The following is a 13,546-nucleotide window of genomic DNA, read 5'->3' as shown; positions in this document are numbered from 1 at the left end:
TCACCTCCTGTATATAGTATATCCCCCTCTGTATACCTCACCTCCTGTATATAGTATATATACCCCTCTCTATACCTCACCTCCTACTGTATATAGTATATATCCCTCTCTGTATACCTCACCTCCTACTGTATATAGTATATATACCCCTCTGTATACCTCACCTCCTGTATATAGTATATCCCCCTCTGTATACCTCACCTCCTGTATATAGTATATATCCCTCTCTCTGTATACCTCACCTCCTGTATATAGTATATATCCCTCTGTATAACTCACCTCCTGTATATAGTATATATCCCCCTCTGTATACCTCACCTCCTGTATATAGTATATATACCCCTCTCTATACCTCACCTCCTGTATATATCCCCCTCTGTATACCTCACCTCCTACTGTATATAGTATATATCCCTCTCTGTATACCTCACCTCCTACTGTATATAGTATATATACCCCTCTGTATACCTCACCTCCTGTATATAGTATATATCCCTCTCTCTGTATACCTCACCTCCTGTATATAGTATATATCCCTCTGTATACCTCACCTCCTGTATATAGTATATATGCCCCTCTGTATACCTCACCTCCTGTATATAGTATATATACCCCTCTCTATACCTCACCTCCTGTATATAGTATATATCCCCCTCTGTATACCTCACCTCCTACTGTATATAGTATATACGCCTCTGTATACCTCACCTCCTGTATATAGTATATACCCCTCTCTATACCTCACCTCCTACTGTATATAGTATATATCCCTCTCTGTATACCTCACCTCCTGTATATAGTATATATACCCCTCTCTATACCTCACCTCCTACTGTATATAGTATATATCCCTCTCTGTATACCTCACCTCCTGTATATAGTATATCCCCCTCTGTATACCTCACCTCCTGTATATAGTATATATACCCCTCTATACCTCACCTCCTGTATATAGTATATATCCCTCTCTGTATACCTCACCTCCTACTGTATATAGTATATATACCCCTCTGTATACCTCACCTCCTGTATATAGTATATCCCCCTCTGTATACCTCACCTCCTGTATATAGTATATATCCCTCTCTCTGTATACCTCACCTCCTGTATATAGTATATATCCCTCTGTATACCTCACCTCCTGTATATAGTATATATCCCCCTCTGTATACCTCACCTCCTGTATATAGTATATATCCCCCTCTCTATACCTCACCTCCTGTATATAGTATATATCCCCCTCTGTATACCTCACCTCCTACTGTATATAGTATATACGCCTCTGTATACCTCACCTCCTGTATATAGTATATACCCCTCTGTATACCTCACCTCCTACTGTATATAGTATATATCCCTCTCTGTATACCTCACCTCCTCCTGTATATAGTATATACGCCTCTGTATACCTCACCTCCTGTATATAGTATATACCCCTCTCTATACCTCACCTCCTACTGTATATAGTATATATCCCTCTCTGTATACCTCACCTCCTGTATATAGTATATATACCCCTCTCTATACCTCACCTCCTACTGTATATAGTATATATCCCTCTCTGTATACCTCACCTCCTCCTGTATATAGTATATACGCCTCTGTATACCTCACCTCCTGTATATAGTATATACCCCTCTCTATACCTCACCTCCTACTGTATATAGTATATATCCCTCTCTGTATACCTCACCTCCTGTATATAGTATATATACCCCTCTGTATACCTCACCTCCTACTGTATATAGTATATATACCCCTCTGTATACCTCACCTCCTGTATATAGTATATATCCCTCTGTATACCTCACCTCCTGTATATAGTATATATACCCCTCTGTATACCTCACCTCCTGTATATAGTATATACCCCTCTGTATACCTCACCTCCTGTATATAGTATATATCCCTCTGTATACCTCACCTCCTGTATATAGTATATATCCCCCTCTGTATACCTCACCTCCTGTATATAGTATATATCCCCCTCTGTATACCTCACCTCCTGTATATAGTATATATCCCCCTCTGTATACCTCACCTCCTGTATATAGTATATATCCCCCTCTGTATACCTCACCTCCTGTATATAGTATATATACCCCTCTGTATACCTCACCTCCTACTGTATATAGTATATATACCCCTCTGTATACCTCACCTCCTGTATATAATATATATCCCTCTGTATACCTCACCTCCTGTATATAGTATATACCCCTCTGTATACCTCACCTCCTGTATATAGTATATATCCCTCTGTATACCTCACCTCCTGTATATAGTATATACCCCTCTGTATACCTCACCTCCTGTATATAGTATATATCCCTCTGTATACCTCACCTCCTGTATATAGTATATATCCCCCTCTGTATACCTCACCTCCTGTATATAGTATATACCCCTCTGTATACCTCACCTCCTGTATATAGTATATATCCCCCTCTGTATACCTCACCTCCTGTATATAGTATATATCCCCCTCTGTATACCTCACCTCCTGTATATAGTATATACCCCTCTGTATACGGGACTTTCACCCTCCTTTCCTCAGTGCCATGGTCGCGCGCCTTCACCCTGTACATCCTCGCGCGCTCTCGGTAGAGGCGGGGCCTGTCGCCGTGGTGACAGTGACGTAGCTGCTGGTATAAAGTGCCGGGGGCAGCGCGTTTTCTCTTCTGTCAGGCTGAGGTAGCGCGCGGTCCCGGGAGAAGAGACCGAGAGAACCTACAGCATGGGATACGGGGTGAGGCCGGGGGTGATATAGTAATGGGGGTGCTGGGTCCTGGGTTACTGGGCAGGCTGTAGGGGGCAGTACGCACTGGGCAGGCTGTAGGGGGCAGTACGCACTGGGCAGGCTGTAGGGGGCAGTACGCACTGGGCAGGCCGGCTGTCTTGAGGACTTCATGGCTCACTTTGGTTTGGTTTTCCCATCTGTCTGTATTGATGCGGTGCCCCCTCCCGTTATTGGCTCCTCTTATAGCTCTGGGTAGAGTTGTTGGGTCCTCTCCATTGCTGTCATCTTGGCAGTGAATGGGATAAGCGTTGGCATAGTGGCCTCCGGTGGCAGGAAGAGTCTGCATTGTGAAGGGGGGGTGGGCTGACGTCTGGGCTCTGAGGATGCGGCAGTGATGCCAGGGACGGAGCGTGTGCCACTCACTCTACTGCTTTCACTTGTAAATTAGTGTTGGCACCTCGGCTGGCCCCTGACACTGGCAGCTGTTGGGGCCACGTGTCCCTGCGGCTGTAGCATACAGTGGTGTGTGCTCAGTGGGGGGCACATACTTATTTACCGTCTGTGATGCAGGCAGGCCGGTCGTACGCGAGGATCCTGTTCAGAATGGGTTGAGGCCTTTATATTAGCATTACCTGCATCCTGTGGGGTGGGGAGTTTCTATATTTAGCTCAGGGGAGGTGGGGTCTACACAGATACTTGTGCCCGTCATTCCCTGGGGTAGGTGGTCTTCTCCTGGATGGCCCACAAATACACGAGGGGCTACTTGACCTTGTTGTGTCTTTGCAATGTTACTTAATAGAGGGGCCTTCTGGGGTATCAACAGGTTGTACTGCAGCCAATCCTGCAGTGGTGGAGGGCTCTGTGCCAATGTGTAAGGGCCTCACATGGTTAAAAATGATGGGGTGGCCTCTGAGTGGGCGACCACCAGGATCTCCTGCAAATTCTTGTCTCCTCATCCCAGGCTCCATTACTTCTCTCCAATGCTCCCTGAAGACCTCTTTTGGGCTCATTGCTGCCTTGTCTGCCCCACTCTATTGTTCCCACTTCTTTTTTGCTACCATAGTGCCCACTGTTCTTTACCCTCCTTCTGTATCAGTTCCTGCTGTATTTTGCCCCCTTCCTTATTGCTGCCTGCTTTGTTGCTTCCATATTGCTGCCTGGTTTCTTGTTGTGCCGTCTTCCTTATTGCTACCCGTTTTGCCCCCTTCCTTATTCCCATCTATAAGCCCACTGTGCCCCCTGGTTGTAGAGAAGAATTTTATGGGCCCTCTATGGCTCCAGCTCATCCTGTACTGTACAGCTGCTGTGTGGGATGGGCACTGCAGAGCTGGTGCAGATATTTGCAGCAGGCACATAACCTTTTGTGGATATTTTTGTTTCAGTAAAGTGCTTCTTGTCACCTTTTTTGGTGGGGAGGGTGGTGTTGGTGGCCCAAACATTGGCAGTATTGGTGCACTATAAAGGGGTTAATGTTAATGTCTGAGGTTGTCAAATTGAAATGTTCCTGTAGGTGTTTTGTTCCCAGAATATGTGCCTGGCATTGCTCCTGTGCCCTGAGGGTGTGCCAGGTCTGGCAGTCTCCTCACCTGACCTCTGGCTTCAGGATGTGCCTCTGTTTGTATGACTGGAGGCGTTCTCTGGAGAGGAAAGCTCTGAAGTACCCCGTTTCCCAATCCCTCCCCTCACCCCAGTCTTTCCCAGACTCCTGAATGGCAGTATTGCATCCTCTATCTGTACACAACTGGTCACGGCGTACTGCCTGGATGTGAGTGGACGAACGCCATATAGGGTGTGATAACTGCAGTGGTTGCTGGACTGCACTAATGGCTATATCGCTCCCTAGTAGTGGGCACCTTATCTGCGGTGTCTGCAGGCACAGGGTTTACCTTTATTTTCTGTGGAGTTTGGTTCCATCAAGCATTTTATGACACTGAGATGATGACTTGGATTACAAGACTCTGGGCACCATTGTTGGTGACATGTCCTCCCTACCCCCTCCATGCTGGGCGATGAGCAAGTACACCTCCTACCCCATCATGTGCAGGTCCATGGGCTACCCTCCTGTTCTCTGTTGGCTGATGTGCAAGTACATGACCCATGAGGTTATGATGTGTGGGTTGTGCAGCATGATGAGACTCACTGACACCATCTTATCGTCTTTTTGGTGGCATGTGGGGCGTGTCGCTCTGCCTGTAACCTTGGCCAAGGTCATTGCAGTAGGCACCTCCGGACATTGTCTGAGAATCGTATTCCTGTAATGATTAAGTTTATAGTGGGTGGAGTCTGAGGACTGACGGAAGGCGTGCGCTGTTCTCAACGTGCACTCCTTGGGCTTCATGGCCACCATAGTATAAGGGCTTGTTCACATGTTGCGGATTTGCTTCCACAAGTGAATAAAATCTGTTCTGTATGTGTGAATGGTGAGGTCATAGAAGTTTTAGTGACAAACCTGCCATATGTGCATTCACCCTGTGTATGCCATCTCCCCGGCCATTGTCTGGTCATCTTCATTATCCATGCATCATCTTGATCCCTGGAGCTTACAATCTGTTGACTGTTATGTTGTTGGCTGAACCCACCCAGAGACCTGTCGGCATTGGGCCTGTAGCTGTAATGACCGCCCTATAGCTTGCTGAGATGTGCTGGATTGGCACTACCAACAGTCTTCACCGTCCCAGTACATACCCAGGGGGCTGTCAAAGAAAGGGTTACTGCACTCCTTATTGCAGAGTCTCCGGTGTCATCAGGAGCCCTGGTGGGAGCAGAGTCATGGAAACAGTGGCTGCAGGCTTCAGAAATTGCCCTCCCTGTACTGTGTGACTGCAGCATTGTTCAAGGCTGGGGGTGGGGGCAGGACTTTAACCCTGTCACTGCTCATATTGCTGCATGACTCGCACACCATCAACTCTTCTCTACTATCACTTGTTTTCTTGTTAATGGGTAGTGCCAGTGGAGGTGACCCATAACTAAGCAGCAGGGCTACTCATATGTCTGGAACGGTGGCCCTTGCCATCTGTGATCCTCAATGTTGGCGGCATCATCATTGTGTATAATCTGATGAGTACTAGCAGCTGCATGTCCTGCGGTCCTCTTACATCATCTGTTTCTCCGCAGGCCGGACGTGATGAGTATGAGCCCGCAGCCACTTCTGAACATGGCGACAAGAAGAAGGGCAAAGGGAAGGAAAAGGATATGGATGAGCTCAAGAAGGAAGTGGCACTGGTAAGAGAAGACACCATGATAGATCTTGTTACTAGAGATGAGTGAGTAGTATTCGATCAAATACCTCGCTCCCATAGGAATACATGTAAGCGATTGAACACCAAGGGGTTAAGCGCATTGAATATTCAATGCGCTTAACCCCTTGGTGTGCAGCTGCTTGCACGCATTCCTATGGGGGCGAGGTATTCGATCGAATACTACTCGCTCATCTCTACTTGTTACCCTTGTATGGCTCTTATCCCTCCATGCTGCCTCTCAACTGCTCTCCTCTTTATACAGGATGACCATAAGATGACCCTAGATGAGCTGCATCGCAAGTATGGAACCGATCTGACCCGGGTAAGATGGCTGCTGTCTCTGTGATGGCTATACAGTTGTCATCGCTTTATCTAGTCATATAACACACATGTTCTTCTTACAGGGGCATACCACAGAACGGGCAGCAGAAATCCTGGCACGAGATGGTCCGAATGCCCTGACCCCACCTCCCACCACCCCAGAATGGGTGAAGTTCTGCCGCCAGCTCTTTGGAGGCTTCTCTATGCTGCTGTGGATCGGGGCCATTCTCTGCTTCCTGGCATTTGGTATTCGGAGTGCAACTGAGGATGAGCCACAAAATGATGATGTGAATATCAGCAGCAACACCCTAAGATACAACTCCATGGTGCTGTGTTCTCTGTGTGACATGTGGTCTTCTCCCCTCCTCAGCTCTACCTCGGTGTTGTCCTGTCCGCTGTCGTCATCGTCACTGGCTGCTTCTCCTACTACCAAGAAGCAAAGAGCTCAAAGATCATGGAGTCCTTTAAGAACATGGTGCCTCAGGTGCGTCCCTTAGCAGACTGTGCACAGGTGACGCGTCTTATCTTGTAGTCGTCTATTATATAGCCCTGTCTATGTTCTCCTGCAGCAAGCCCTGGTCATCCGAAATGGCGAGAAGCTTAGTATCAATGCAGAAGAGGTTGTCCTGGGAGATATTGTAGAAGTCCAGGGTGGTGACCGGATCCCAGCCGATCTCCGGATCCTCTCTGCCCATGGCTGTAAGGTGAGGGGAGCCGCATACAAACCCCATAGCTGGTTCAGCACTTGTGTCAACCTATTCACATACTTTGTTCAATCCCACTAGGTGGACAACTCTTCCCTGACTGGCGAGTCTGAGCCCCAGACCAGATCTCCAGACTTCACCAATGAGAACCCTCTGGAGACCCGTAATATCGCCTTCTTCTCCACCAACTGTGTGGAAGGTAAGTGTCTGCTGGGACTTGTCAGTTGCAGTCTGGGAGATTCTAAGAGTCTGGTGTGACACTTCATTGCCCTCTCAACAGGAACAGCTCGTGGTATCGTCATCAACACCGGTGACCGCACTGTTATGGGACGTATTGCAACCTTGGCTTCTGGTCTTGAAGGCGGCCGTACCCCCATCGCTGTTGAGATTGAGCACTTCATCCATATCATCACCGGTGTGGCAGTCTTCCTGGGTGTCTCTTTCTTTATCCTGTCACTCATCTTGCAGTATACTTGGCTTGAAGCCGTCATCTTCCTCATCGGTATCATTGTCGCCAATGTGCCTGAAGGTCTCCTGGCTACAGTCACTGTAAGTAGCCTGGGCTAGGGGGTTACTGTGATGCCCTCTCAGCATATCTTACAGTGATTCTGTCCCATAGGTGTGCCTTACACTCACCGCCAAGAGGATGGCTCGTAAAAACTGCTTGGTGAAGAACTTGGAAGCAGTGGAAACCCTTGGCTCTACCTCGACCATCTGCTCTGACAAGACCGGAACCCTGACTCAGAACCGCATGACCGTAGCACACATGTGGTTTGACAACCAGATTCATGAAGCAGACACCACAGAGAATCAGAGCGGTACGATCATTTCTCTAAAGCTGTGAAGGGAGGGTCCTGGGGTTTATGGGATGCTGGAAGGGGGGGATCTCATCCTTCTGTTTTTCCCCACAGGTGCCGGCTTTGATAAGAGCTCCCTCACCTGGACAGCTTTGGCTCGTATTGCTGGTCTCTGTAACCGTGCAGTGTTCCAGGCTGGACAGGAGAACACTCCTATTCTGAAGGTGAGTTCCTCTGGTTCCTGGCCCATTGTTCCGTAGGTTTTGTAACTCTGCAGCGCCTTACTCTTGCCTTCTGTTTTGTAGAGGGATGTGGCCGGAGATGCCTCTGAGTCTGCTCTGCTGAAATGTATTGAGCTCTGCTGTGGATCTGTCAAGGACATGAGAGAAAAGAACCAGAAAGTGGCCGAGATCCCCTTCAACTCCACCAACAAATACCAGGTGAGCCCTGGGGAAGATGTTCTTTAATCTGTATGTAGTGTCAAGCAATGCTCTATAGTTTTTAAGTGTGGTGTATCCTACTAATATTGTAAATGTGAAAGTTTGTTTTTATCCCGGTAAATGACATGGTTTCACGACTGTTATGAATTTATGTTCACATACTATAATACACTGCTCTTGCCTGCAGCTTATCTGAGGTTCTGATAAAGCCTGGTCTGTTATCTCTCTATGTAAACGAACAGATAACAATGAGTCCATTGTGTACAAAAAATGAGGGCTATGAAGGAAGCCAGAAGTCAACAGAATTCTCCTCAAGCTGAGCTGTAAAGCACCTTGGAATTAATGGTGCTATATAAACAATAATAAAAAAAAAATAAACAATAATAATAGAGCAAGGTAGGCGTCAGGCGGATCATTGGTGCCAACACGTTAATTATATGGTGTCCCAGCAAGCTGCTGAAATGCTGGAACAATCACAGGCACGGCGCGAGGAACAAGTTCAGCAGCAGCACAGCTTGAGAGCTTCTGAAACGTCAGGGCAGGTGAACCATCGACTGCAGCAATTTGCTGAATATAGGCGGATCATCGATGCCAAGTACACGCAGACGAAGTAGCGAGCAAAGGCTAGTATTATCTAGTTGGTAGTGTCAGGAGGTGTTGCTGCTTTGCTGTAGGCCTCAGATGTGATGAATATTGCTGTGGAGTCTGATAAAGGCCAGTGAGGACAGGAGGAGGTCGGTCCGCGTCTGTCAAGTCTGCTTAAAATAAACCTGTAATGTTAAGTGGAGCCGAGGCTGTAATGTTGGCATGTCTACTATGCTGCTTTCCTGTTTATGTGAAGAGCACATTCTGTCTGCTCACATGGTGCTGCTGCGGTTAGGGTATGTTCACACCGTTTTTTTTGCTAGTTGAAAAAAATCTGCTTCAGGAATTAGGAAATGGCTTTTTTGATGCAGTTTTTTTTACATAAGGCGTTTTTGGAGTGTTTTTTTTTTTTTTTTTTTTTTCTGCAGCACAGTGTATGGACCTGGAAACTTCTCTTTGAAAAAAACACTAGCAGTTTTTGCAAAAACCGTGCATAAAAAAATGTCGCAGTTTTTCTGCCTCCCTTTGACTTCAGTGGGTTTTTCCAGGCGGGATCCGCCTGAAGATGGGCAGTAGGCAGTTTGCTGTGGATTTACCGTCCATTCACACGGGGTAAAGTGGCGCTGATTCTGGCACGATAACTCGTGGGAGGCTTTTTAACCCATTGATTTCAATGTGTTCTGCGCAGAAGACAGAATTCATTGAACTCAATGGGAGTCTTTATCAGCGCTGATTCTGCTGTGAGTTATCGTGCCAGAATCAACGCCACTTTACTCTGTGTGACCGGACCCTTACAGCTCCGGTTTGAACATTCCCCGAGGCTTATCTTTTCCAGTAGGAGCCAGTTGTTGTCAATGGCCGCAACTGACTGTAGGAGGCCTAAGCTGTATGGACAGGCTGACTCTTTTAGGTATGTTCAGAGGAGGAAGACTCTTACCCCATTCTCTCTGTCCACAGTTGTCCATACACAAGAATGCCAACTCCTCAGAGTCCCGATACCTCCTGGTTATGAAGGGTGCCCCTGAAAGGATCCTGGACCGTTGCTCTACTATTCTGCTGCAAGGCAAAGAGCAACCCCTGGACGAGGAGCTGAAGGATGCTTTCCAGAATGCCTACATGGAGCTTGGGGGTCTAGGGGAGCGAGTATTGGGTGAGGCGCTAATCTTCTGCCCGCTCCTGTCCTGTTAGCTGCCAGCAGCCATCTTATCTGATACCTTCTCTCCTCAGGCTTCTGCCACTTGGCCCTCAATGATGACCAGTTCCCTGAAGGCTTCAACTTTGATACAGAAGAAGTGAATTTCCCCACAGAGGGCCTGTGCTTTGTTGGCCTGATCTCCATGATTGACCCTCCCCGTGCTGCTGTGCCTGATGCAGTCGGCAAATGCAGAAGTGCCGGAATCAAGGTGGGTGACCTTATTTTGTAATGATGCTGTTGTAGATGTGTGATGCCCTTTTGTGAGTTTAAAATCCATGTTTCTGTGTCTTACAGGTTATCATGGTCACCGGTGACCACCCCATCACTGCCAAGGCTATTGCCAAGGGAGTAGGTATCATCTCTGAGGGCAACGAGACCGTAGAAGACATTGCAGCCCGCCTCAACATCCCAGTGAACCAGGTGAACCCCAGGTATGTGGCGAGGCAGGCTTGCTTACATTGTCCTGACCCCTCTTGTGTCCACACTGGGGACTCATTGCTTTCCTTCTTTTGCTTAGAGATGCTAAAGCATGTGTGATCCACGGCTCAGACCTGAAGGACATGTCCTTGGAACAGATTGATGACATCCTCCGACACCACACAGAAATTGTGTTTGCCAGAACCTCCCCTCAGCAGAAGCTTATCATTGTGGAGGGTTGTCAGAGACTGGTACGTCTATGAATACGTCTATTGTTCATACAGACCCGGATAGGAGGTGACAGTGGCTAATCCTGAATATGGTTGTCCTGCAGGGAGCCATTGTGGCCGTGACTGGTGATGGTGTGAACGACTCCCCCGCTCTGAAAAAGGCCGACATTGGAATTGCTATGGGTATTGCGGGCTCTGATGTCTCCAAACAGGCTGCAGATATGATTCTGCTGGACGACAACTTTGCTTCTATTGTGACTGGTGTGGAGGAAGGTAAGTGCTCCATCGTGACCATGGACCCTCCTTCTTGCCCCCTTTTTCCTCTTGCCTTCCTTTTACCTTTCCCTTCTCTTCCAGGACGTCTGATTTTCGATAACCTGAAGAAATCTATTGCCTACACTCTGACCAGTAACATCCCTGAGATTACTCCTTTCCTCATCTTCATTATGGCAAACATCCCCCTGCCCCTGGGCACAGTCACCATCCTCTGTATTGATCTGGGCACTGACATGGTATGTAGCCATCACTCTCCATGTTGGGGTGGTGATGTAGAAGTTCCAGGGTCACTGATCACCTTATTTCGTTAGGTCCCTGCCATCTCCCTGGCCTATGAACAAGCAGAAAGTGACATCATGAAGCGTCAGCCCAGAAACCCCAAGACAGACAAGCTGGTGAATGAACGTCTCATCAGTATGGCGTACGGGCAGATCGGTGCGTGTCCTGCATGTCTGGTCTGGTGTTCTGGTCTCTGGTCTCTTTTCCAGCTCTCATATCCTTCTTCTTCTCACAGGTATGATCCAGGCCCTTGGTGGGTTCTTCACTTACTTTGTTATCTTGGCGGAGAATGGTTTTCTGCCAGGGACGCTGCTCGGCATCAGGGTGAACTGGGATGACCGCTGGGTAAATGATGTGGAGGACAGCTACGGGCAGCAGTGGGTGAGTATACTTCTCTGTGCCTTGAAGTAGGTGTGTTGGGCACCATACCCCAGGATCCTCACACTTTTGTCTCCTGACAGACCTATGAGCAGAGGAAGATCATAGAGTTCACCTGTCACACCTCCTTCTTCGTCAGCATTGTCATTGTGCAATGGGCTGATCTGATCATCTGTAAGACCAGGAGGAATTCTGTGTTCCAGCAGGGCATGAAGTGAGTGACAACCCCAAGTTGTATTATCAGAAGGTTGGGGTGTGTTTGTCGGTATGGGGGAGTTCTGCTGCTGAGCTGTATGGATGTAACAGTGCTGTCCTGTTATAGGAACAAGATCCTGATCTTTGGCCTGTTTGAGGAGACTGCACTGGCCGCCTTCCTCTCATACTGCCCGGGCATGGATGTGGCGCTCCGCATGTACCCACTGAAGTAAGTGTCGGCTATTGGTCTGATCAGCTCTCTTGTGTACTAGGGGTAACGTCTAATCACTTCTTGTGTATTTCAGGCCAACATGGTGGTTCTGTGCCTTCCCATACTCTCTGCTCATCTTCATATACGATGAAATCCGAAAACTGATCATCAGACGCAGTCCTGGCGGTGAGTGTGGTGTTGTCACAGCGTTCAATGCCTTCTGGTTGTGTCTACACTGTTGCAGTTGCTGATTTGGTTTCTCTTGTTTTCCAGGCTGGGTGGAGAGAGAAACCTATTATTAAGCACGCGGTTTGTCCTGACATTTCACATATTGCCCTCCTTCCCTTCCGCCTGCCTGCACACCCTTGTTCCCTGAGTGCACCCATCCGGCCTGTTTTCCGTGAAAGAAGATGCTTTTTGGCAAAGGGGCGCAGAGTCGCCTGTGTGCGTCCTGTTCAGAGTTCTCATTGTGCCTTCTTTGGTTTAGTTTTTGTAAGGGCGCACGTCCACAGAGATGTTTTATAAATATATCTGCATTTTTACAATAAAGTTGGGTTTCTGAGGTTTCCCCTTGTCTGTCTCTTGTAATGATGTCGGGCCGCTGGTGTTGGTGTGGACTACAGTGTACCGTTAGTAAGTACAGCAAAAATTAGATCTGAACTGTATGTGACGTGAGCAGATGTTGGCTAATACTGATCCTAGTATGTGAAGGATCTGACCTGTTACGTGGTGACTATTTGTATGGTCTGTAAATATGGGCTCTTTGGACTGAGCAGTTGTGTATGTTGGGTGTTTGGGGACACGTGAAGGTCTTGTGTATGGATTTCCATGCTGGAGTTGACTGCTGTATGTTAGATGATCCTGGAGAATGTGCTGGACAAGGGGTTCTGTTCAGCATCTTATAATTCCTGTGGGGACTGCACTTGGTTGCCCAACCTGTGGACATCACTGATCCAAGGAGGGGGCAGGGCTGTTTGTATAGATCTGAAGCCTTGGGGGGTGGGTGATGTGCTGGTATATCTGTCTCTGATGGGGTACACAAGTTAGAGCAATATCCCTCTGTCTGCTGTGAATAAAGCTTCATTATATTTAGACTTTCAGACTGTACTTCCCTTATTTCCCAGCACAATAATTGAGAATTTCTGCCCCTAAGTGCAGGAAGGATGAGGGAAATCTTAATTTCCCTGAATTAATTGCATAGGATCCCCCCCCCCCTACTATAAGTGGAAGAAAAAAAAACTTCCTTTCTTGGTTGTCCTCGGCAGCACAATACACATGGGTTATGGTTCCCTAGGTATGACGACCGAGTCAAGTCAATTAAGCCGTAGTCAAATAATTGAACAATTAACCAGACCCCAGGTATAAATGGGACGCAGTGTATTTCTTTTCTCTCCTAGGTAACAGATCCTGTCTTCATGTCTATCTCCCAGGAAAATGGTGTATCCATTACCCTGGAGGCCGATTGGATGGCTTTTCTGCTCTATATACAGGGTTGATCCCTGTCCCTCAGTGATCAGGGTGTACCATGATGGCAGTGCC

The 13,546-nt window shown here is 47.7% G+C and overlaps 1 protein-coding gene across 1 annotated transcript; it reads left to right on the top strand.

Moving 5' to 3' along the window:
* Positions 1 to 2,648: 2,648 nt before the first annotated feature.
* On the top strand, positions 2,649 to 12,574 carry LOC142194319 (sodium/potassium-transporting ATPase subunit alpha-1-like). The gene is made up of 23 exons (XM_075263367.1): positions 2,649 to 2,749; positions 5,855 to 5,962; positions 6,242 to 6,301; positions 6,384 to 6,587; positions 6,671 to 6,784; positions 6,870 to 7,004; positions 7,086 to 7,203; positions 7,285 to 7,553; positions 7,624 to 7,822; positions 7,916 to 8,025; positions 8,107 to 8,241; positions 9,784 to 9,976; positions 10,054 to 10,229; positions 10,316 to 10,452; positions 10,539 to 10,689; positions 10,773 to 10,941; positions 11,026 to 11,180; positions 11,256 to 11,379; positions 11,459 to 11,604; positions 11,685 to 11,815; positions 11,924 to 12,025; positions 12,102 to 12,193; positions 12,281 to 12,574. The coding sequence occupies exons 1-23, from the start codon at positions 2,738 to 2,740 to the stop codon at positions 12,307 to 12,309; spliced, it is 3,069 nt and encodes a 1,022-aa protein (XP_075119468.1). The 5' UTR covers positions 2,649 to 2,737; the 3' UTR covers positions 12,310 to 12,574.
* The last annotated feature ends 972 nt before the right edge of the window (positions 12,575 to 13,546 follow it).

Source organism: Leptodactylus fuscus, chromosome 2 (genome assembly GCF_031893055.1).
Source record: "Leptodactylus fuscus isolate aLepFus1 chromosome 2, aLepFus1.hap2, whole genome shotgun sequence".
In the NCBI taxonomy this organism is placed as follows: Eukaryota; Metazoa; Chordata; class Amphibia; order Anura; family Leptodactylidae; genus Leptodactylus; species Leptodactylus fuscus.
This window is presented reverse-complemented; position numbering and strand designations above follow the sequence as displayed.